The 23562-nt window shown below is 50.1% G+C and overlaps 1 protein-coding gene across 34 annotated transcripts in view; it reads left to right on the top strand.

Moving 5' to 3' along the window:
- PPP6R2 (protein phosphatase 6 regulatory subunit 2) overlaps window positions 1-23562 on the top strand; it is a 100183-nt gene that overhangs the window by 71254 nt on the left and 5367 nt on the right. For 16 of the 34 annotated variants that reach the window (XR_011433499.1, XM_023631077.2, XM_070253845.1 and 13 more), the window contains 12 exons: window positions 3709-3846; window positions 5396-5461; window positions 7119-7231; window positions 7617-7730; window positions 9536-9662; window positions 10766-10918; window positions 15888-16091; window positions 17657-17721; window positions 19682-19797; window positions 21684-21769; window positions 22162-22242; window positions 22645-22742. Coding sequence is in view for 32 of the 34 variants with exons in the window: in XM_023631077.2 (XP_023486845.1) it covers window positions 3709-3846; window positions 5396-5461; window positions 7119-7231; window positions 7617-7730; window positions 9536-9662; window positions 10766-10918; window positions 15888-16091; window positions 17657-17721; window positions 19682-19797; window positions 21684-21769; window positions 22162-22242; window positions 22645-22742 (1361 nt within the window). In the remaining 2 variants the exon portion in view is untranslated. The remainder of the gene's footprint in view (window positions 1-3708; window positions 3847-5395; window positions 5462-7118; window positions 7232-7616; window positions 7731-9535; window positions 9663-10765; window positions 10919-15887; window positions 16092-17656; window positions 17722-19681; window positions 19798-21683; window positions 21770-22161; window positions 22243-22644; window positions 22743-23562) is intronic. The other 18 variants (XR_011433500.1, XM_070253848.1, XM_070253850.1 and 15 more) reach the window with 3 other exon arrangements.

Raw genomic sequence — 23562 nt, forward strand, 5'->3', positions numbered from 1 at the left:
ATATCTTTTACTGAGCAGAACTTCTGATTTTCATGTAGTTTAGTTCCTAATTCTTTTTGTTTGTCGTTGATGGTGTTTTTGTTCTAAGAAAACTTTACTTACCTCAAAGTCATAAAGATATTCTTCTGTATTATCTTCTAGAAGCTTAATTGTTTTACCTTTCATCTTGCTATCTGCAGTCTACCTGGAACTGATTCTTGTAAATGGTGTAAGGTTCAAGTATTTTTTTGAATATGGATATCCATTTGACCCAGCACCATTTGTTGATAAGGCCATTCTTTCTCAATTGCTTTACAGTGCCCCGTTTGCCATAAATCAGGTGGTCACGTCTGTATATGTCTGTTTCTGGACTGTATTCTGTTCTGTTGTCCTGTTTGTAATTGCACCAGTACAACACTATCTGAATTGGTATAGTTTTATACGTTTTGCTATTCGATAGAGTTAGTCCTGTCACTTTGTTTTTCTTTAAGATTGTTTTTACTGTTCTTTGCCTTTTGCATTATTTTAGAATGAGCAAATTTTAGAATGAGTTTTTCAGTTTCCACGTTCTCCCCTGCCCTCCCAAAAAAGCCTGCTGAAATTTTGATTAGACTTACATTGGCTATAGATTGAGGTTATTAGCAAATTATAGCCCACAGGCCGAAACCAGTCTGCTGCTTGCTTTTGTAAATGAAATTTTACTGAAACACAGCCACTTCCATTTATTTACATATTGTCTGTGGCTGGTTTTGTGCCACAACGACAAAGCTGAGTAGTTAGGGCTTCCTTAATTTCTCTCAACAATATGTTATAATTCTCTGGATAGTAGTCTTATACATCTTTCATTAGGGTTATTCTTAGGTAGTTGATATTCTCATGTTATTCCAAATAGTATCTTTTTTATTGAAAATTTTTATTGCAATAATTGTAAATTCTTATGCAGTTGTATGAAATAATATGAAGAGATTCTTTGTGTACTTTGCCCAGTTTCCTCCAATGGTGACATTTTGTAAAACACTAGTAGGATATCACAACCTGGGTATTGACATTGATACAATCCCCAGATCTTATTCAGATTTCTCCAGTTTGACTTCTAGTCATTTGTGTGTGTGTATTAAATTCTATACAATTTATCATCTCTGTGGGTTTGTATATTCACCATCACAGTCAAGGTACCGAACAGTTCCAAAACTAAAGGCTCCTTTGTGTTGCCCTTTTGTAACTACCAGCTTCCTCTTGCCCCTACCCCTTCATGCATCCTTCCCCCCTAGCAACCATTAATCTTTACATTTCTAAAATTTTGTTATATCAAATGTTATTTAAATTAAATCATACAATATGTAGCCTTTGGAGATTAGCTTTTTCAGTGCAATTCCCTGTAGATTCATCCAAGTTGTTGTGTGTATCAGTAGTGCATTCCTTCTTATTGCAGAGTGGTATGCCATGATATGTGTGTACCACAGTTTGTTTAACCATTCACATGCAGCAGGATATCTAGGCTGATTCCAGTTTTTGGTGATTATCAATAAAGCTGCTATTCTAATAATTTATCTTTATATTCTTTTGTTTTATTTGTGTACCAGATTATATCTTCTGTGATTAATGATAATTTTATTTTGTCCTTTATAATTCTTACACCTTTTGTCTCTTTGTCTTGCCTTGCTGCATTGGCTGGAACCTTGAGTACAATATCGAATCCAAGTGGTGATAGTGGGCCTCCTTGTTTTATTTATTACCTTGCAGGAAAAGCTTTCAAACGTTTTACAGTTTTTTTTTTTTAAAGATTGGAACCTGAGCTAACAACTGTTGCCAATCTTTTTTTTTTCCCCCTGCTTTGTCTCCCTAAATACCCCCAAGTCCATAGTTGTATATTTTAGTTGTGGCTCCTTCTAGTTGTGGCATGCAGGATGCTGCCTCAGTACAGCCTGATGAACAGTGCCGTGTCTGCGCCCAGGATCTGAGCTGGCGAAACCCTGGGCTGCCGAAGCGGAGCGTGCGAACTTAACCACTCGGCCACGGACCGGCCCCAACATTTTACAATTAAATATGATGTTTATTGTGGGGTTTTTATAGATTTTTTTTTAAATTAGAGTAAGGAAATTTTCTTTATTCTTAGTCTTTTTAGTCTATAACATGAATGGTTATTGAAATTTATCAAATGTTTTTACTGTATCTATTGAGTTGATCATACAATTTTTCTTCTCTGTCTGTTAATGGTAAATTCCACTGATTGGTTTTGTAATGTTAAACCAACCTTGATTTCCTGGAATACACTCAACTTGGTTGTGATATATTATGCTCTCTTTCATATTGCTGAATTTTTGCATCTGTGGTCATTGGTGAGATTGACTTATAATTTCCTTTTCTTGTAATGCCCTATTAGGTTTTCAGAATCAAGGTTTTATGTCCCTATACAATGATATGGGGCATATTCTCTCATTTTGTGTTCCCTTGAAGAGTCTATATAAGATTGGGGTTATTTTCTTTAAATGTTTGGTAGAATTCACTAGTAAGGCCGTTAGAAGCTGGAATTTTCTGTATTGGGAAGCTTTTGTTGATAGATTTTGCTTCTTTTGGTGCTCTAGAACTATTCAGATTCTCTGTTTCTTTTTGTCAGTTTAGGTAAGTGTGTTATTCAGGAAAATTTTTAATTTTTCTAAATTTACATAAATTGGCACAACATTGTTCCTAATAACCTTTCATAATAGTTTTTATATTGGTGGGATCTATAGTAATCTCTCTTGTTTCATTCCTGATATTGTTGTTGGAGCCTTCTCTGTTTTATTTTTTAATCTTCTCTCCAGGAATTTAATCACTCTTTGCAAAGAACCTTCCTCTTCCTCACCTCCTTCACTCTCCTGCTGTCCCCTCTCTTTTCCTTCTTCCTCCTCTCTTTCCTCTTGTCTCAACATGAGTGTGGCTGAGATCCCCACAGCTGAGTGGGCCTTCTCCATGCCCTCATTGTCCCCAGTAGAGTCCTGGGTCCACCTCAGCACAGTGGTTTGGACATGTAGGCACTTTTCTCTATGGCTTAGCTGAGCTGAACTTGCAGACGTGCAGCCAAGAAGGACTCCACCCAGGCTTCTCTACCTCCATTTCCACTCTCACCTAGGACTTGCCTCCTGAGCAGCCCACTGCATCAGTGCTAAAGGCTGTGCCCCAGCCCCTGTGGCTTCCTGCTTAACTGTCACATCTTGTCAGCAGGTCACCAGCCAGCCATATGTTGCCACCTCTTTTCTAAAAATCTCAGCCCTCTGTCCCTTCACCCACTCTTGGGGCCTGTCAGCAAGCAGCTGTCTCATGTGCTATACTCTCAGGTTTGAGTCCTAGGTCCAGAGGCTGTCGGCGATGACCATCTCCTGGCTCCACTCTGTCTGTACCAGTTATTTCTGTTGGAAAAGCTTGAGCCAGTGTGTACTGAATGGTCACTCTGCACAGCAGCCTGTGCTGTCTCACTCGGGATATCTGTGTCGTGTTGGCACGAAGTCTCAACTGCATAGCAGACCTCCATCAGCCTGGGGTCCTCACATTCCTTGCCTGCCTCAGGACTTTCCTGTGTTCAGGTCTCTCCCTGTCCTTGGAGAGGTTTTTCTTACAGCTTTTTCTAGGTCTTTCCATTATTTATGCTCAATATAATTGAAAACTTTTCTCATGAGAGTTCTTGGGGGAAGCGTCTCGTGGTCATCAGGGGTGTCCCCTGCTTGCCCATCAGGACGTGTTTGATTTCAGGTGATTGTGTTCTTGAAGAGGAAGGACAAATTTATCAGCCTGGTATTGAAGCACATCGGCACCTCGGCCCTCATGGACCTGCTGCTGCGCCTCATCAGCTGTGTGGAGCCAGCTGGGCTCCGGCAGGAGGTTTTGCACGTGAGTGTGTGGGCCCCTCTTCTCCAGAGCCCTCTCCTTGTCTGCATGTGTTTTGCAGATTTTCCGAGCGCATAGTGAGTGCCTAGCACAAGGAGGCTGGAATTGAGTGAAGGAGCTCAGAGAGCACCAGCATGCCCAGTGCTCCCAGCTTTCCATCCAACATGATTTTCTCCCTCTGAGATCATCAGAATTCTTGTGAAGGCTTATATTCGAGGCTGGATCTGGAGTCTGCACCTTTTCCTGTCCTGCCTCAGTCCATTCAAAACCAAAGAGCAGAATGGTTGCTTCTTCCCCCTGATACATTCTGGCCTCCTGCTCTGTGAAGAAGCAGAAATGGGCTTTCCTCACCACCTTCCCCAACCCCAGTACCCCTGTGGTCTCAGAGCAGGAGCTCAGTCAGATGCTGGCTCTGTAAGGAAAGCACTAGCTGACAAGGATTCCATGCAGAGAAATTGCAATGACCAGAGTTGGCCTCTTGCTTGTCCTGGAGTTTGTGCACAAGTGTGTCCTGAAGGTGTTCACAGTGAGAGGAGCTGCTGTGACTCCCTGAGGGCTTTCCCAGAAGAGTGGAGGGTTCTCAACCCGGAGAAGCTCAGGAAATTAGTGCTGGACAGACTGTTCACTGTTGTTTGGCAGGTTTTGTTTGTAATGCAAGTTAAAATAAACTGTTGGTCTTTCTTCCCCTTTTTCCAGCTCCTGGAATCAGATGACAGTTGTCATCAAGGTGGCAGTTTTCACTCATGTGGAGCAGCCTCCCACTAAGAATTAATCACAATAGCTAATGTCCCACAGTGAGCACAGCATAAACATCAGCAGTTGTTAGTAGTGGGAAGCCTGCACTAACTATGCTGGGCAGCTGTGGGGGTAGATTATCCCCTTTCTGGATAAGGGAGTGTCATGGAGGAGCCAGGCATGACCCACGTCTGCCTGGGACTTCATTGTCCTTGGACCTTGAACAGCACTGAGCACTTTAGGCCTGACTTTAATGCTCCTGCTGTCTCAGCAGAGTTGTTTTGCTCCTCTTGATCTTAGAAAGGCCCTGATGCCGCAGGGAACAGAGGTTTACCTGGGCCTCCATGTCCAGGCAGGCTGTGCACTGGGAGAGCCTAATCGGCACTCAGGTGGCTCCAGGCTCCAGCTCGTTCTGTCTTCCAAGATGTTCTGAAGACACAGCTTGTGTATGTTTAAGAGTCTGCACCATTAGGATATATAGATGGTGATTCCCTTCTTTTTAAATTTTGGATCACTCTAGAATTTGGTCACGTTCTTCTTTCTTTCTTTTTCTTTTTCTTTTTTTTTGAGGAAGATTAGCCCTGAGCTAACCGCTGCCAATCCACCTCTTTTTGCTGAGGAAGACTGGCCCTGAGCTAACACGCACACCTATCCTCTTCTACTGCTTATTCTTTCTGGGTCTTGGTGGACACACAGGTTGGGCAAAGATCTCTGTCCCTGGAACATGGCTCATGGATTTCTGCTGCCCTGAAGGACTTTCTTTCCACTTTAGTTAGATGTGAACAGAATCCTTGACAGGCCTCTTTTTCCCTTTCAGTGGCTTAATGAAGAGAAGATCATCCAGAGACTCGTGGAGTTGATCCACCCGAGTCAGGATGAAGATGTGAGTATGGCGCTCACAGAGCCACCTTCTGGCAGAAGCCCATGCTCTGGGCTGCTGGCGAGCACCCTCTGCTGCTGTCTGAGGGGCAAGTCATTCCTTTCCTCAGACGAGGACCAGTTGGATACTGATTTTCCTTTAATTGAGCACTGACTTCTGGACTTCTTTTTGTTACTAAATAATACATACATATTATAAAAAACAATTCAAACTGAACTGTGTTAGTTGTCTATGGCTAATAACAAATTACCCCAAAACTTATAACAAGTATTTTTTTTTATCTCGGTTTCTGTGCGTCAGGGATCTGGACATGGCTTAGCAGGGTCTCTCACAAGATTGTCGTCATCTCAGGGCCTAACTGGGGAAGGTCCCCTTCCAGGGTCACCAGTGAGTTGGCAGGACTCAGTTCCTTGAGGGCTGCTGGCTGAGGCCGCCCTCAGCTCCACTCCATGTGGGCCTCTCCACAGGGCAGCTAACACTGTGGCTGCTGGCTTCTGTCGGGGTGAGCAAGACAGAAGTCGTTCTTCTGTAAACTCATCTTGGAAGTGGCGTTCCTCACTGTGGCTGTATTCTGCTCTCTAGTTCCAGCCCATGCTCAAGGAGGTGGGATTTACAAGGGTGTGAACTCTGGGAGGAAGCCCCCCTCTGCCAATATAGAAGCATGTGAGGTGCCAGTGGGGCTTCCTCTCCCGGCCCTCTCCCCCTTCCCTGCAGTAATCACTGTTGAGAATTCGAGGTATCTCCTAATAGGCCTTTCTCTATGCATGACAAAACTAAACATACATGCTGTCCTCAGCAATTTTGAGACCAGTGGTGCAAAGTCATGTCTGAGCCTTTGCTGCTGCCTGGCCATACTGTTTTTTGTTCCTGTCAGCCCACAGGGCCAGCCAGCCAGCCAGGTGAGGGTTTCTGTGCTCCCGATTGGGAAAGTAGGATGCCCCTCCACAAGGGTGAGCATTTGAGCTGACTGGCCCTTTCCCAGGCCCAGAGGCAGATGTGAGGCCACAGAACCAAGCTGGCTGCTTTCATTTTTCCCTCAAATACTTGTGCAAGCACTTCCTTTAGCCCAGTGTTCCCACAGCGTGCACATTGAGGCTGCGTGTTCTGATGCTCCCTACAAGGAGGGAGGGGCTGAGTTTCTCTGTAATCATAATCATTTAAATACCCCACAGAATACCCCTGCATTGTCAGCAAGTGCCCTGAATCAGAGATGCCATTTTCACAGGGTTCATGTTTCCTTAGAAAAATTGAGTCATTTGTTTTCTCTGTAGCAACTTTCATGTTTTCATTAGCTCGCAGGACTCATTCTGAATATTAGGAGCTACTTGTTAATTTAAAATACAGCGTCGGTAACATGGTCTCATATGCAAGCTATCTCAAAATTGGTCCAAGGGATAGAGTGGTATTTGTTTGATGTTTTTGACCACTGAGGGCCCCATTTGAACTCTTGGGGATAGTTCAGTACAGCTGAAAAGGCTGACCAGGTCTGCATGCCCACAGTGGAAAGGCAGACCAGGCATCTCTGAAATGAACTAGTTTAGAGAGAGTTCATCATCTTTCAAAGAACTGAGCAGTAGGACTGCTGCTTGTCCAGCAGGCAGGCTCTGCTGACATTTCTGCTTGGCCCTGAGGGAGTGCTGTGTTCCCCTTTTCTTTTCAGAGGCAGTCCAATGCTTCTCAGACTCTCTGTGACATCGTCAGGCTGGGCAGAGAGCAGGGCAATCAGCTGCAAGAGGCTCCGGAGCCAGACCCCCTCCTCACAGTGCTGGAGTCGTGAGTGCCGGCCGCGGCGCTGGTGGGCCTGGCTGGGTGGGTGCTGGGGGTCTTTCTGAGTTGTGAGGACATCTCCAAGCCCTATTCTGAGTACCAGGAGACATTGCCACCTCCTCTGATTCAGAAATGCTCACCCTGTTCCAGGGTTAACTTGATGGGCCTATTTCTCAGGGGAGGAGCATCCAGGGGTCTCCTGGCAGGTCTAGCGATTCTGGGCTAGCAGGGACAGGAGTGTCGTGAGAACCTTGGGGGCCTGGCCTGCAGCCCGAGTGAAGCCCTTCTGGGTTTTAGGGCGTTGCTCCTCCACAGGGAGGAGAGACTGTCCTTTGGACTTTTGTCTGTGTGTCTGCTCTGCCAGGCAGTGACCTCCGTGTGTGTCTGACAGGCAGGACTGCGTGGAACAGCTTCTGACGAACATGTTTGACGGAGATCAGACTGAGAGCTGCCTCGTCAATGGGACTCAGGTGTTACTTACCTTGTTAGAAACAAGGCGGGCTGGGTGAGTGTCTCTCATCATGGAAAACATTGCAGGAGAGCTGAATGTGACACCTCAGTGACATGCGGCCCAAATGAGCGGTCTAGGTGTGTTGTTTGTGTTTTTTAACTAATTTTTAGTTATGCAAGTAATCTCATGGATAGACTCTCCTTGTTGAAAAGGTAAACTTTACAGCTCTGGCCAAGTCCCCTTTGAGCTTCGCCATCAATGGTGTTCCCACCTCAGCCTGAAGGCACCTAGTATCACCGCTTTGCAGAGTGTTATAGGCACGTCTGCAGAATACAGCCAGTGGGTTTCCCCAAGGGCTGTCCCAATGAGTCCCCACAGCACTTGTATGTGGTGTGCGGTGTGGTGTGGTATGTGGGGTATGCGTGTGGGTGTGTGTGTGTAGTGTATGTGTTTGAGGTGTGTGGTGCGGTGTGGTATGTGGGGTATGTGTGTGGGTGTGTGTGTGTAGTGTATGTGTTTGAGGGGTGTGTGTGGGGTGTGGGGTGTGTGTGGTTTGTGTGTTCTTGGTGTGGGGTGTGTGGGTGGGGTGTGTGGGTGGGGTGTGTGTGTGGCGTGTGTGTTTGTGGTATGGTGTGTGACGGGGGTGTGGTGTGTTTTTGGTGTGTGTATATGAGGTGTGTGGGTGTGTGTATGTGGTGTGGGGTGTGTGTGTTTTGGTATGGTGTGTGTGTGTAGGGTGTGGTGGAGTGTGTGTGTATGGTGTGTGTGTGTGGTGTTTCGTGTTTTTGGTATGGTGTGTGGATGTGATGTTTTGTGTTCTTAGTATGGTGTGTTTGTGTAGTGTGTGTGTATGTTTTGGGTATGGTGTGTTTGTGTGGTGTGTGGTGGGTGTGGATGTATGTGTTTTTGATATGGTGTGTTTGTGTGGTGTGTGGGTGTGGGTGTTGGGGGGTGTGGTGTGGTGTGTCTGGTGTGTGTGTTTTTGGTATGGTGTGTGTGTGTGGTGGGGTGTGTGTGGTGTGTGGGGGTGTGTGCATGTGTGCTTCTGTCTGCTCTGTCCGTCCTGCTGTGCGAGTGCTCTGACTCCCAAGGTGACTACAGTTCCCTTATTTCCTATGCTGGAGGGGACTTCTTTGTAGCCCCCAATACTGATAGCCCTTACTTTTTTTTTTAAAGAACAAGAAAATGACAAGAAATTGGTTTAATCTTGGTAATAAGATTACTAGCAATTTCTCTCTCTCTTTCTTTCTCTGGTACCCAATATATACTTATTAGTTTATTACCTAAAAATACAATTATGATGCTATCATCGCTTCCTCTCATTAGGCCTCCAGAGTACAGATTTCTTTATCTTCATGAGCCCAGGCAGCCTGGGCCTTTTCTGCAGGAAGTGAGGACTCTTCTCAGGGCTTTGCCCACCCTTGTCTGCACTGGTGGGACAGCATAAAAATTAGGAAAACAGCTTTTTTATCCTTCTGTTTATTTAAAGTTTTTTTTTCTGTAATGGTCATGTATTACTTTAATAATTGGAAAAAGTGTTTAAATAAAGATCTCAGAGAGGTTAGCTAGAAAAAGCCAGAGGGAAAGTGGGGGTCAGTCCTGTCTGCTGTTTCTCAGCTGAAGAGTGGGGACAAGGGTGAGTATTTTCAGAGCAGGGGGAGGGGAGCAGAGATGGTTCCAGTGAGTGTGGCGCGCCACCAGGCCATCTGGGGCGCCGCCAAGGGGTGGCGCTTTTGGCTGGAATGTTTCCTAAGGCCTTTGGCTCCATTCTCTTCTCTCTGTACCAGTCACCAAACCTCTCTTGAGCCGTGAGTGGAGATGTCCCCTGTGTTTGCATCTTCTGCTTTCCTCATCCACAGGACAGAGGGCTTGGTGGACTCCTTTTCTCAGGGACTGGAGAGGTTGTGCACTGTCAGTGGCAGCATCCTGCACGGCATTGAGCCACGGCTGAAGGACTTCCACCAGCTTCTGCTCAGCCCTCCAAAGGTAGATGACCTTAAATAGCTGTTGGGTGACTTTGGAGACTGTAGGCTAGCATGATTTGCAAGCAGAGGACCCCACAGTGTATCTAGGATGAGTGAATACATTCAAACACTGCTGTTCCCAGACCCTGACTTGAGAACCACCAGGCAGATGCCAGAGGCGTGTTTTCAGACCCCGGTCTACTGACTGGCCATCTCTGCTCTTAGGTGAGGCCTGGGAGTTGGACAGTTTGCAGTCCCCCAGGTGACTCCTGTGTTTTGAAATAGGGTGTCTCCTGAGAGCCCGAGAGTTCACTGTAGACCTGCCTTTGAGTTGGGGGCACCCAGCCAAGGGTCACGGGGTCCCAGAGGAGGCCCTTTGCTCACTTCAGAAGCTCTGAGCAGTGCTTGGCTCGCATTGAGTTGGGCTCACTCCCTCAGCACCTTCAGTCCCTCAGTTGCCACCCAGGGCTGCCCTCCCACCCGCTGTGAGCCCCTCTCCCCAGTCACAGCCTCTTCCCCTATCCTTGGTGCTTCTCCTTAGCACCCACCATGATCTGCTGTACTATCTCTTTATCAACTTGCTTATTGTCTGCGTCCCCCACTAGAAAGTAAGCTTCATGAAGGCAGGGATTCTGAAACAATTCATTAATGAAAAAGTAGATGTGTTCTGCTACATGGGCAGGATCAGAAAATACCCGCATCCAGTCTGACAAGGCTGACTTTGTCATCAGTCTCCGAGAGTGTTCATGGGGTGTCTGTTAGCTCGATGTCCCAAGACTGTGTCCCTAGACAGAGCTAACCCCATCTTGGACACATCTCTTGGGCTGGCAGGCTGAGACCAGAATGCCCTGGGCTTCTGGGAGCAGCAGACTACCCTCACTCACTCTCTGGGGAGGCCCTGAGGGGAGCAGTGAGGTTCTTAACCCCAGTGATTCCTCATTTCCTCTTGCAGGCAGTGTGGCCTAGAGGAACCCCCCACACACACACCCCTACTCTCCCCAGGCTGGGCCATGTCATGGAGTAGCAGCCCTGGCCCTTTAAGCAGTTGGCACCTGAGCTAAGAGAAGCCAGGAGTGGCCACGCTGATAGCAAGGCTCCAACTGGGCAGGGCTTCTGTGTTTGCAGAAAAAAGCAATCCTGACCACCATCGGTGTGCTGGAGGAGCCCCTGGGGAATGCCCGTCTGCATGGTGCCCGCCTTATGGCTGCACTGCTGCACACCAACACCCCCAGCATCAACCAGGAGCTCTGCCGACTCAACACCATGGGCTTGCTGCTGGTGAGTGGGCACCACTGCCAGCCCTGCCTGTTTGTCCACGTCTCTTGCATGGTCCAGGGTAGGTGCAGCAGGACAGGGTCCATCAAAGGCAGGCAGCTGGCCCTCAGCACCTGGATGAGGGTCTGCCCAAGGGGAGGCTCTGGTTTAGTCCTAGAACAGGCACAGTCTGGGCAGAGAAGCCATTTCCTGGACCCACCCCAGGCTTGAATGACAGTGGACTCCCATCGGTGCAGGCTCACAGAGAATTTCCCTGAAAGCAGAGGGCAGATTTCTAATCCTCTTTGAGGGAATGGGGTAGTATGATCCATCTTCTTTCTGGTTTCTGACCTAAGATAGAACTTTCATTGTAGCTCTTCACCATAAAATGCCCTAAAAGAGCAGTTCCTGGTGTCCCACAGTGGAAGGTCACCTAGCAGTTTTTGTCAAAGCCAGTGGGAAATGCCCCTCCATTCAGCTTCTGCCACCCAGTTGCCTTCAGCCATCCTGGGTGTCTGGAGTCTGAGTGACAGCAGAGCAACACTGGCTGTGGACAGCAGGCTCTGCTGTGGAAGGAGTGTGCTGCTGGGAAGGGAGCATTGCCATAAGTGTGCACCACGGGCAGATGCAGTCCCCATGCTTCTCTTGGGCCTTGTCCTTGGGCCTCTGCTCCCAGGAAGCTGAAATTTCTTGAAATTTACATCTTAATCCCGGAAGGAGTCTGCCTTGGAACTGGACCTGAGGTACCAACTGCCTGCGAAGTTCTTCCAGCATTTAGAAGTCAGTTGGGCACTACTGTGACTGTAAAATCCCAGATATGGATCGGGGGCAATTATGAGACCTTTCCTTTTCCTCTCTTCAAAAAAATATTTTCTCTCTCTCCCCTCCCCCCCTTTTTACTTTTATTTTATTGTGGTAAAATATATATCACACAATTTACCATTTTAATAATTTTTAAGTGAGCAATTCAGTGACATTAATTACATTCACAGTGTTGGATAACCATTACCACTATTTCCACAGTTTTTTCATCTTCCCAAACAGAAACTCTGACCTTTAAGCTGTCAATCCCCCTTCCCCTCCCCTAGTCCCTGGCACCCACTATTCTACTTTATGTCTCTATGAGTTTGACTCCTCTAAGTGCATCGTAGAAGTGGAATCATACAGTATTTAGCCTTTTGTGACTGGCTTATTTCACTTTGCATAATATCCTCAAGGTTTATCAATGTTGCAGCTTGTGCCAGAATCTCCTTCCTTTTTTAAGGCTGGATAATATCCAATTGTATGAATAGACCACATTTTATCTGTTCATTGGTTGAGAGACACTTGGGTTGCTTCCACCTTTGGCTATTTTGAATAATACTGCTATAAACATGGTTATATCTGTTTGAGTCCCTACTTTCACTTCTTTTGAGTGTATACCTAGAAGTTGAATTGGTGGGTCATATAGTAATCCCACCAGCAATGTATGAGGGTTCCAATTTCTCCACATCCTCAACAACACTTGTTTTCTGCTTTTTTGATAATAGCCATCCTAATGGTTGTGAAGTAATATCTCATGTTGGTTTTGATTTGCAGTTCCTTAATGACTAGGAATATTGAGCACTTTTTCATGTGCTTTTGTTGGCCATTTGTATATCTTCTTTGGAAAAATGTCTATTCAAGTTCTTTGCCCAGTTTTGAATTAGGTTGCTTTTTTTGTTGTTGTGTTGTGGGAGCTCTTTATATATTCTGAATATTAAACCCTTATCAGATATATAATTTGCAAATATTCTCTCCCATTCTGTGGGTTATCTTTTCATTCTCTTGATGGTGTCCTTTGACACACACAGTGTTTAATTTTGATAAAGTCCAGTTTATCTTTTTTTCTTATATTGCTTGTGCTTTTGGTGTCATATCCAAGAAATCATTGCCAAATCCACTGTCATGAAGCTTTCACCATTTTCTTCTAAGACTTTTATAGGTTTTGCTCTAATAGGTCTTTGATCCATTTTGAGTTAAATTTTATGTGTAGTATAAGGTGAGAGTCCACCTTCCTTCTTTTGCATGTGCATATCCAGTTTTCCCAGCACCGTTTGTTGAAAAGACTGTCCTTTCCGCGTTGAATGGTCTTGGCCACTTCTTGAAAATCAGTTGACCATATATGTGAGAATTTATTTCTGGACTCTCTTCTGTTCCACTGATCTGTATGTCTGTCCTCATGCTAGTGACACGCTGTTTTTTGTTTCTGTTTTTTTCTCCCCAAATCCCCCCGTACATAGTTGTATATTTTAGTTGTGGGTCCTTCTAGTTGTGGCATGTGGGATGCCACCTCAACATGGCCTGATGAGTGGTGCCATGTCCGTGCCCAGGATCCGAACTGGCGAAACCCTGAGCAGCTGAAGCAGAACGTGCAAACTTAAGCACTCGGCCACAGGGCCGGCCCCTGCCACACTGTTTTGATTACTGAAGCTTTGTAGCAAGTTTTGAAATCAGAAAGTGTGAGTCTTCCAACTTTGTTCTTCTTTTTCAAGACTGTTTTGGGTTTGGGGGATCTCTGAGATTCCATATGAACTTTAGGATGGGTTTTTCTATATGTACAAAAAAATGCCATTGAGATTTTGATAGAGATTGTATTGACTCTGTAGATTGCCTTCGGTAGCATTGTCATCTTAACAAAATTAAGTCTTCCAATCCATTAAAACAGATGTCTTTCCATTTATTTAGGTCTTTAATTCCTTTCAGCAGTGTTGTATGCTTTTCAGGGTAGAGGTCTTTTACCTCCTAGGTTTAATTTATTCCTGAGTGTTTTATTCTTTTGGATGGTGTTGTAAATGGAATTATTTTCTTAATTTTTTTCTTTGAATTGTTCATTGTTAGTGTATAGAAATGCAACTGATTTTTATGTCTTGATTTTGTATGCTGAAACTTCCCTGAATTTATTTATTAGCTCTGATAGTTTATGTGGAATCTGTAGAATTTTCTACATGTAAGGTAGTGTCATCTGTGAAAAGAGATAATATTACTTCTTTCTTTCCAGTTTGGATGCCTTTTATTTCTTTTTCTTGTTTATTTGCTCTGGCTAGAACGTCCAGTACTGTGTTGGATAGAAGTGGTGAGGGGCCAGCCTGGTGGCACAGTGGTTAAGTGCACACGCTCTGCTTCAGCAGCCTGGGGTTCACCAGTTTGGATCCCAGGTGCAGACATGGCACTGTGTGTCAGGCCATGCTGTGGTAGGCGTCCTGCGTGTAAAGTAGAGGAAGATGGGCATGGATGTTAGCTCAGGGCCAGCCTTCCTCAGCAAAAAGAGGAGGATTGGCAGCAAATGTTAGTTCAGGGCTAATCTTCCTAAAAAGAAAACAAAACAAAAAAGAAGAGGTAAAAGCAGGCATCCTTGCCTTGTTCCTGATCTTAGAGGAAAAGCTTTCAGTCTTTCACTACTGAGTATGATGTCAGCTGTGGGTTTGTCATAGGTGCCTTTTATCATGTTGAGGAAGTTTCCTTCTGTTCTTAAGTCTGTTAATGTTTTTATCAAGAAAATGTGTTGAATTTTGTCAAATGCTATTTCAATATCACTTGAGATGATTATGTCATTTTTGTCCTCCATTCTTTTAATACAGTGTAATACATCGATTGATTTTTGTATGTTGAACCATCTTTGCATTCCAGGAATAGATTCCACTTGGTCACGGTGTACAATCTTTTTAATACACTGCTGAATTTGGTTTGTTAGTATTTTGTTGAAGATTTTTCATGTGTGTTAATAAGGGATGTTGGTCCATAGTTTTCTTTTGATATCTTTGTCTGGCTTTGGTATCAGGGTAATACTGGCCTCATAGAATCAGGAAGTGTTCCTTCTTATTCAAAGTTTTGGAAGAATTTGAGACAGATTGGTATTGTCAGTTCGTTTTTAAATGTTTGGGAGAATTCACCAGTCAAGTTGTCTGGTCTGGGCTTTTCTTTATTGGGAGGTGGATGTGACTCTGTGTTGATGATAAGGTAACACAGTGAAGCCACCTCCAAGGTCGCTCAAGGTCACACAGGCAGCGAAGGTGAAGCCAGGATTCAAGACTGTTTCTGTGTAGGAGAACTGTGTCAGTCAGGTGGACTTCCTGCCTTTATCCAAATCCCCAACTCCCTGATGTGAAGGAGGGGCCCAAACTCTTATCCCAAGGTGGAGTCTATACCCCATCCCCCTGCCCCATCTTTCCACCCTGCACACACCTTCCTCCTCCTGTGCAGGTAGCTGAGGGCCTGGTACACAGGCTGCTTTGTGTGAGGTGGCCATGGGGGCGCAGATAGGCATGCCTGTGTCACCCTACCCTACTAGTGCCTCCCTACTGGCTTAAGGGGTCAGAGATTCAGGGCCAGGCTGCTGTGTCCCCCGCCCCAGTCTGGAAGAGGCTGTGGGAGAGGGGTGCAGCTGTCTGTATTTGGCCTCCTCTGGGCTTCAGCCTGTGCAGCTTAGGTTTGGGCTCCTCCAGGTTCCCTTGGGGAGTGTGCACTTCTTGATTTCATGTTCCCTCCTCCATAGAGTCGCTAGGTATTTGAGAATTTAACACACAGATTCCAGTAACTCATGGGTCAAAGACAAAATCATAAAGGAAGAATAACAGAAATACTACAAGATGTGTAGAATTTAACTAAAGTGGATTTTACAAGGAAATGTACAGCCTTTTAAAAACACACTGGAAAAGAAGGAAGGCTAAAAATTAATGAGTTAAGCATCTAAGGACAAAGGGATAAACAGACAGGAAGTATTCAGATAAGAGCAGAGATTAATGAGACAGAAACAGAGCAGCAGACTGGAGAGGGAAGGGCAGGCGGCTCTTTGCAAAGGTTCCTAACAGAGAGACGATCCTGAGGAAATGCCCTCAGCATCTGCCTGGCCATCAGACAGCCAGGAGACAGCCTGTGGGAATGGTGTGCTAGGACACCAGTGAGCCCCTAGCTGTTGTGGGCCCGTCATCAGAAGACCAGTCTGAGGACCTTCCTCTTTCATCTGTCTACCCAGGACCTGTTTTTTAAGTATACCTGGAATAACTTTCTGCACTTCCAAGTGGAGCTATGCATAGCCGCTATTCTCTCCCATACTGCCCAGGAGGACAGGGCAGAAGCCAGTGGACCCCAGAGCAGGGTTGAGCCTCTGCCTGGGAACAGGGACTCAGAGGCCCCCCAGCCTGCCGCCGGCCACCCCGAGAACACAATGGTGACCCATGTAAGTTCAGCCAGTGTCCTCCATATTGCTGCATGTCCCGTGTGTCACTGCGGGCTCTGTGTGTCGCTGTGTGTCCTGTGTGCTGAGCCCTGCCTTGCCTGTGTGGATGTTAATGTTGAAGCAAGCCATCTGTGGCCTTCCCTGCCCTGCCCTTGTGCTTTTTCTACTCTGACTCTCCTGTGACATGGGTTTGCTGCCCTCCTTTTATCCATGAGATAGGAAATCACAAAGAAAGTGTCCACATTTGCCAGGGCCATAGTGCTAGTACAGTGAGGGCGTGGGAGGAACGTTTGCACCACGTTGATCTGGCCCATTGTGGGCTGTAGCCCACCAGAAGCGGGAGGGAGCCAGCTGGATGCTGCCCTGGAGCTTCCCCCTTCCAGGCATTCTGCCATGTTGGGTTTGCTGTTCTCAGGATGAGGCCGTGACGGGAGTATGCAAGAAAAAAGAGAGAGAATGCATTTCATGGGGAAACTGTCTGGGATTCTGTACTTTTTGAAACTGTGGGCATGAATCCTCCATGCACACTCTTCTCTTTCTTCTTTACCTGGCACTTTCCTAGTTGTCCGTGAGCACTTCACACAAAGCCCACCAGTGAGACCACTACCCAGCTGTGCGCTCACATGGCTCTTCCCTGGGCTGTGAGCAGGCACACACCAGGTGTCCGAGACTGGGTCTTGTTCTCTCTCCAAAACAGCTAGTGTTGTGCCTAGGAGAGAGTAGGCCTTAGTAAGTGTCTGCTGAAGAAGAGAGGAGGGAAGCAAGGTCTTGGGTGCCGGGAGCAGGAAGAAGCAGCACAGAACCCCCTCCCTGTGCTGAGGAGCCTACCTGTGAACGCTTCCCCGAGAAGGCCAGGGCTGTGAGGGGACGGCCCTGCCCCTCGGCTGGCTACGAGACTCGGACAACAGGAACAGAGGCTTGGAAAGGGGGCCCCTAGGTGTCTGGTCAGAGACCTCACTCCTGCCTGCCTTTGACAAGTGTCCTTTTTACCTGTGGTGTGCAGGCTTGAGCTGGATCACAGCCCAAGGGTAAACACTAAGGGACAGGCAGTTTCAATGATGAGAGCCACACGGGTGGGAGCGTGCAGGGGCTGTGCAGCCAGCAGGGTCCCCCATCCACATAGTGAGGCCACGTGTGGGATAGATGTACGAGTTGGGGCTCAGAAAAAACATGGCAGGGACAGGAGACAGCCTGTCAGGACCTCAAGGTGAGAGAAAGCACTCGGGCCCCCGTCCTTTCTTCTGGATAGAATAGGTGGGAGAGTGGCCAGAGGTAGAGGAGGAGGTGATGGAGAGACAGGAGGAGGCCGAGCAGAACAGAAATGTCTTGTGTGACCCTGGTCTTCACTGGGCGGGCTCTCAGCAGCATGCACCTATTGGGGCCTGGGCAATGCCTGTCCTGGTGTTTGGTGGGAACCTCAGGACTGGGCTGTAAAGGTGTCACCACCCACAGAGAACTTGGTGCTGATGTGCCTGCTCACTGCCTACTAAGTCCACTCAGTCCAGGGGTGGATGGAGGGGAGTGTGCAGCCTTACAGACCCTGACCAGTGCTGCCTGTCCCCCAGCTGTTCCAGAAGTGCTGCCTAGTCCAGAGGATCCTGGAGGCCTGGGAAGCCAATGACCACACACAGTAAGAGCCACCAGCGTGCTGCAAGGGGGTCCACCTGAGGGCTTGGTGTGGGCCCCAGGCGGCCAGGGAAGGGTTCAAGAAGAGGGTCCTGCTGCTGGGGAATCAGCTATAAGTGCTGCCTGGGGAAGGCCAGGGCACAAGGAGTCGACCAGGAGAGATGGGCAGAGTGATGTGGGGCCTCGGCCGTGGTCAGAGCAGCCTCGGTCCTGGTCCTATTCCTCGCTGCTGCCTTGCACTAGCCCCTGGTTCCCTGGGCCCTCTCACCCTCCTCTTCCCTCACCCATCCATCAGCAGAGACCCCAATCCTAAGCCTATAACGCATCCCAAATCCTCCCATCTCCCCTTCCCAGCCACCAGCTACTTCTCTTACTAAACCTTCAGACCCTTGAAGGAGTGTCCAGGCCACTTCCTGCTGCTTTCCCTCCCCACCGGGCCTCTTGTCATGTGAACAGCTGGGATCTTTCTGAAACACACAGATGCTGTCACCCCTGCCTGAAAGTCTGGACCATCTAGGTCCCTGGTGTGGCCTGCAGGGTCCAGTGTGGGCAGCCCCACCCTTGCTCTGCCCTGCCGAGTGCTGCTTTCTGACCTCAGCTGCTTCATCCCTCACGTCCTGTTCTTACTGAACCCACCAATTTGTGTCTGCTCTGGAATATACAGTACACTGTACAGGATGGAGCCATCCGTCCTTCCCCTGAGCCTGATCCTTGTGGTAGCCAGTGAGGCCCTGTGCTGAGCCTGCTCTTGTACGTTCTGCGCATGTGTGGCTTGGTCAGGGGAGGACCACCACTGTCACTGAGGTTAAGACCCACAGTGGGCTGTGGGCAGGCCTGTGAGCCTGGACACTTGGCCCTAGCCAGCCTCAGCCCAGCCCTCCTGCACCCTGGACAGCTGCTCAAGGCCTCCTACTCTCATCCCAGCCTCATCTTTGGGCTGGTCCCGCCAGGCTCTCTCCTGACCCCTTCCCCTGTCAGGCCGGGCTCCCTGACTGGAGAGCTCGCCTTTGGTCGCTCTTCTGGGGTCATTTCAGGCTCTTAGGAGAGAGAACAAGGTGGAGAGCAAGCTGTGTGCTCTGTGATCAAATGCTGCGTCTCTGGACAGGGAAACATTCTACATCTGAGGCTCTTCCTACCAACTTGGGCTTTAAGAGTTGCTTTTCTGTGGTGTCGTGTGTGTGACGGATGAGAGGTTAAGCAGAGCCATGTGTTCGTGGCAGCATGGGACATACAGGTGGAGAGAAGCCAGGATGTGCACTTCCAAGCATAGAGCTCCGTGAGGGGAGGCCGCATGCAGAGCTAGAGAGCCCTCCATCCACTGTCTTCCTGCTGTTTTGCCCACTGGGTGGCAGCCCCGCTCTGGCCCTGCCCAGTTCTGGGCCCCGTGTCTATTTTTGATCTTCCCAAGAACTTGGGGCACACTAGGTCAGCACTTGTAGAAGGGATGCATTTTTATTTTAATCTATGTCTTCTGCTTCACCGGGTGTTCCCTTGGGTCAGTCACTCGGCTCTAGGTGGGGCTGGGAGGGGCTCTGGGAGTAGGGACAGCCAGAGGTGTCTGAGTACGTGTCGAGTGGTGCAGCTCTGGACCAGGCCTGCAGCGCAGGCAGAGGCTGAGCAGGCCCCACTGGCGTGGAGGGTTGCACAGTGCAACGTGGGGAACGTGAGCTGTGTGGCCCACAGTGCTGGGCTCAGCTCTTGCCCCACGGCTGCCTCAGTTTTTTCATCTGTAAAGTGGGGGTAGGAGCAGTGTCTGCCTCATGAGTATTTCTTGAGAGTGAGCTTGGAGTCTCTAGAAACGTGTCCTGCAGACAAGGCTGTGAGGAGGGATTCGCCTGAGGGGGTGGAGGGCCTGTGGAGAGGAAGCCACAGTTGGATGGCTGTGGGTGGCAGGGCCTGGGGCCCGGGTAGACACACAGTGAAGAAAAGCCGGGCAGCCACCCTGATACTGCCGTCACTTTCAGGGCAGCAGGTGGCATGAGGCGTGGAAACATGGGCCACCTCACCCGGATCGCCAACGCCGTGGTGCAGAACCTGGAGAGGGGCCCCATGCAGACGCACATCAGCGAGGTCATCCGAGGTGAGCCTTTCCTGCCCTCGTCACCTTCCTGGTAGCGGGAGCCCTGTTCTGGGTGTCGCAGCCTGAGGCTTCCCCGGCCCCCTGCTTCCTGCCCTCTGCCCCCTGCTCTCCGGTCCCTCAGCAGGTGATAACTGCACTGGTACCAGGACCGTCAGCTCACCTCATGGGATCTCCTCTTGGGGTAGGCCTGAGTCTCACCCAGACGGCAGCTCTGTTGGGCAGTCTCCTTTGCCAGAGACCCTGTCAGGTGCCTGTTGGGCAGTTCAGACCTCCCAGGCCGGCGTTCAGAAGCACAAGCATTGCCAGGTTCACCCCCAGTCCTGCCCAATGCCCACACTCCTGCTCCACAGCCTAGCTTTGCTCTCAACTCAGGTGGCTTTGGGGACCTTCCTGGCAGAAGTCTGGGGAGCAGGGGAGGGGCTTCTGTTCCCTGAGAGCAGGTGTAGGGCCCAGCCAGACACAGCCTTCTCCTAGTTGGGCCTCTCTTCTGCCCTCAGCCTGCCTTCTGCATGGTGCTCCAGGGCTGCTGCCCCGACCCCCCAAGCTGAGGGCCTGTCTCCCATGCCCCTTCCCGGCCCTCTACTGTCCTGGGCACACAGTGTGCAGCTCCTGGGCATCTGGCTTCCTAGGCTGAGCTAAGGGGGACCCAAGGGGGTCTCACTTCAGACAGGGGAAGGCAGGCAGCTCAGAGGGCCCGTGTGGCATCACTGGGGGGAACGATGCCTAGGCCAGCCTGAGCAGGGTGTGCCAGGGTGCCAAGAGGCACAGGAGCTCGGGGGAGACAGGCAGGTGGACTCAGAGATGGCCAGGAGGTAGAGTGCTCACGGTTAAGTGGAGGAGGGCCTGAGGTGATGGAAGGCAACCACCCACAGAGGCCAGGACCCCGAGGGCCGGGGAGGAGGGGTGGTTGTCATACCAGCTTCACGACCAGGACAGTCTCTCCCCAGCCCTGTGTGGGGGCCTGAAGACAGGGCTGGCCAAGGGTTCTGATGGATGATTGTGCTCAGTGAATGGTGTTTGCACGAAGGAGTGAGTGCCATGTAGCAGGCCCCCACAGGGTGTGTGAGAAGACAGTCGCACTGCTGCCGGGGTGGGCTAGGGTTCCATCTGGAGGCCATGGGTGTTATGAGCCTGGAGCAGGCCTAGGGCAGGTGCTGGGGTTTGTCCTCGTTGTGCAGCTGAGGAAGCTGCACCACAGACGGGCAAGTCAGTCATGCAGCAGGTGTGGCTGTGGCAGGCATAGACCTGTGGCCTTACTGGACTGGCCTCCTGGTTGCCCCCTTGGGTGATCTCAGGCATGGTCACAGGGGCAGGTGTGAGCCGAGGAAACTCCAGGTGGCCTCCCAGGACGGAAGGAAGGGGTGTTCTCAGTGGTCTCTGGACTGGGGTCAGGCCCACTGGTCTATTGGCACCTGTGACGAGGGCGTGCGGGCCCAGGGAGGTGCGTCCACAAAACAAGGGCAGACCAGAGTAGATGGGAGCCCAGGTTGGGGGTGAGGAGCAAGCAGGAAGCTCTTTGCCATGATCTGTTTCTGGACCATGAATCTTTCTCTGTCTCTGGCCTCCTCAGAAAAATAGACACACATAGGCTTGTGGGTTGTGCTGAGGTGGGCCTGTGAGTTGCTTTTCCATGGCAACCTTGCTCTGTGTGTTCTTTGTGTCTGGGAGCTCCTGGGGTTGGCTTGTGTGCCAGGTACGCTCAGGGCTCTGCCACCTGCTGAGGTCAGGCTCAGTCCTCATGTATCCTCTTGACCCCCAACTGCCTTAGCCTTCTTCCCTTCTAGCAGCCCTGAGACGTCACCTTGGGGCCCTCCCACACCCTTGCAGGACTAGGGTGCAGCTGCCGGCTCTGTCCCCAGTCTTCACCAGGTGACGTTCCCTTGTAGGGCTTCCTGCGGATTGCCGTGGGCGCTGGGAGAGCTTCGTGGAGGAGACGCTGAGGGAGACGAACCGCAGGAACGCCGTGGACCTGGTGAGGGGCCCGGCTCCTCGTGCCGCGTGACGCCGGCTGACGCTGCAGCCACAGAGGCAGCGCCATGCCTGGGGGGCATGCTCCTTTCTGCTGATTGTGCATGTGTGGGCCCGTGTGGCCCAGGAGTGAGCGGTAGAGCCTCTACTCGGTGTCTGGACACAGACCCCTCCTGCCGCAGTCCCCAGCCTGGCTGAGAGTGAGGGCTCCCGAGGCCCTCTGAGCAGAGCTGGTGTTGGCCCCTCGGTCCCTTCCCTGTCACATCAGGAGCCCTAGTGTGTTCTCAGAGGGCTCCTTGTGCCTGAGACCCAGTGTTCCCCTGCACTGAGGGAGGGGCAGGTTAGGCACCAGCCCTGGGGTGCAGGGCTTATGCCCACCCGCTCTGGCTGTTTCAGGTAAGCACCCACCACCTTCACCCCTCGAGTGAGGATGAGGACATGGAGGGCGTTTTCCCTAACGAGCTGTCCCTGCAGCAGGTGCGTGTGGCCGGGCCCTGCGCACCCTCGGCCAGGCCCTTCCCCACGGCCTTGGCCACGCCGAGGCCTCTAGATCTTCCTGATGGCGTCTCACCAGCCTGCCATGGGAAGTAGCCAAAGGGAGAGGTGCTCATCCCCACACGGCCTGTGCAGGGAGGGGGACGAGGGTGCAGCCTCCACTCACCCTTTCACTAGGGGAGGCCCCCAGAGCCACTTCATATTGATGAGACTCTTGGGGACATGGTGGAAAAATTTAAAGTTAAATAAGGCTGTCTAGATGTGACCACATGTGACCGGTGCCCTGAGTGGTCAGGATCTGGGAGAAGCTCCTGAAGCACAAGCAAGATTTTTCTAAGAGCAGCTCAGGTCTGAGGCCTGCCCTGAGATGCCCATCTCTCCCAGGCTTTCTCGGAGTACCAGGTCCAGCAGATGACGGCCACCTTCGTGGATCAGTTTGGCTTTAATGACGAGGAATTTGCAGACCAAGACGACAGTGTCAAGTGAGCCCACCAGGACATGCCAGGGGCTGTGGCCATCTTTGCCACGGCCTGGCTGTCCACCCCGCCAACCCTGCTCCAGTGGGCATCCTATGTCACTCAGCACCACCGCCCTCATGCATCCCAGCCCCAATTTGAGCCTCTACCCTCCCACTCCCCTATCTTCAGTTGCTTAGGAAGGAGCTAGGCTCTGCTCACAGTCCCAGGTCCCAGGCCTGCTGTTTGGTCCTGCCTGGCCCTCAAGGCCTTCATGCCATTTCCTCAGCTGAAAGCCAAGTGTGTCCCACCATGCAGAGCTGCTGTGAGAGGGGCTCAGCCAAGCGTGGCCCCTATGGCCCCTGAGACACCCTTAGGGAAGGCAGGTTGTCACCTATGCAGACCAGGGACACAGAGAGGGCCAGGGCAGGAGCCACCTCCAGGCTGCTCTATCCAAAGATGGAAAGAAAGCAAGTGAGCGTGACAAGGGGCAGGTGTGGAGAGCTCTGTCCCAGGCCCACCTGCTATATACCCACATTACATCACACCCGCTGCCTGGGAGTAACATCCACATTCCTGGATGTGGCCATGGAGTCCTGGTCTCGGGCTCTGCCTTTGCCTCTCTAGCCCTGGTCCCTGCCTACCCTGGGTGGCAGACTCCCTCAGGGTTCCATGTGGCGTCACCTCCCCCTTCCCTCTCTGGGGCACTCAGCCTGGCTCCCCTCGGCACGTTGTGAAACACTGTGTCCCCCATGCGGTGCAGCTCCGCCTGGTGTCCCTCCAGGGTACAAGCGAAAGCACCTGGCACGTTGCCGGCTGAGGTCTGCAAGACAAGCCCAGGGCAGCC

Source organism: Equus caballus, chromosome 28 (genome assembly GCF_041296265.1).
Source record: "Equus caballus isolate H_3958 breed thoroughbred chromosome 28, TB-T2T, whole genome shotgun sequence".
Classification (NCBI taxonomy): Eukaryota; Metazoa; Chordata; class Mammalia; order Perissodactyla; family Equidae; genus Equus; species Equus caballus.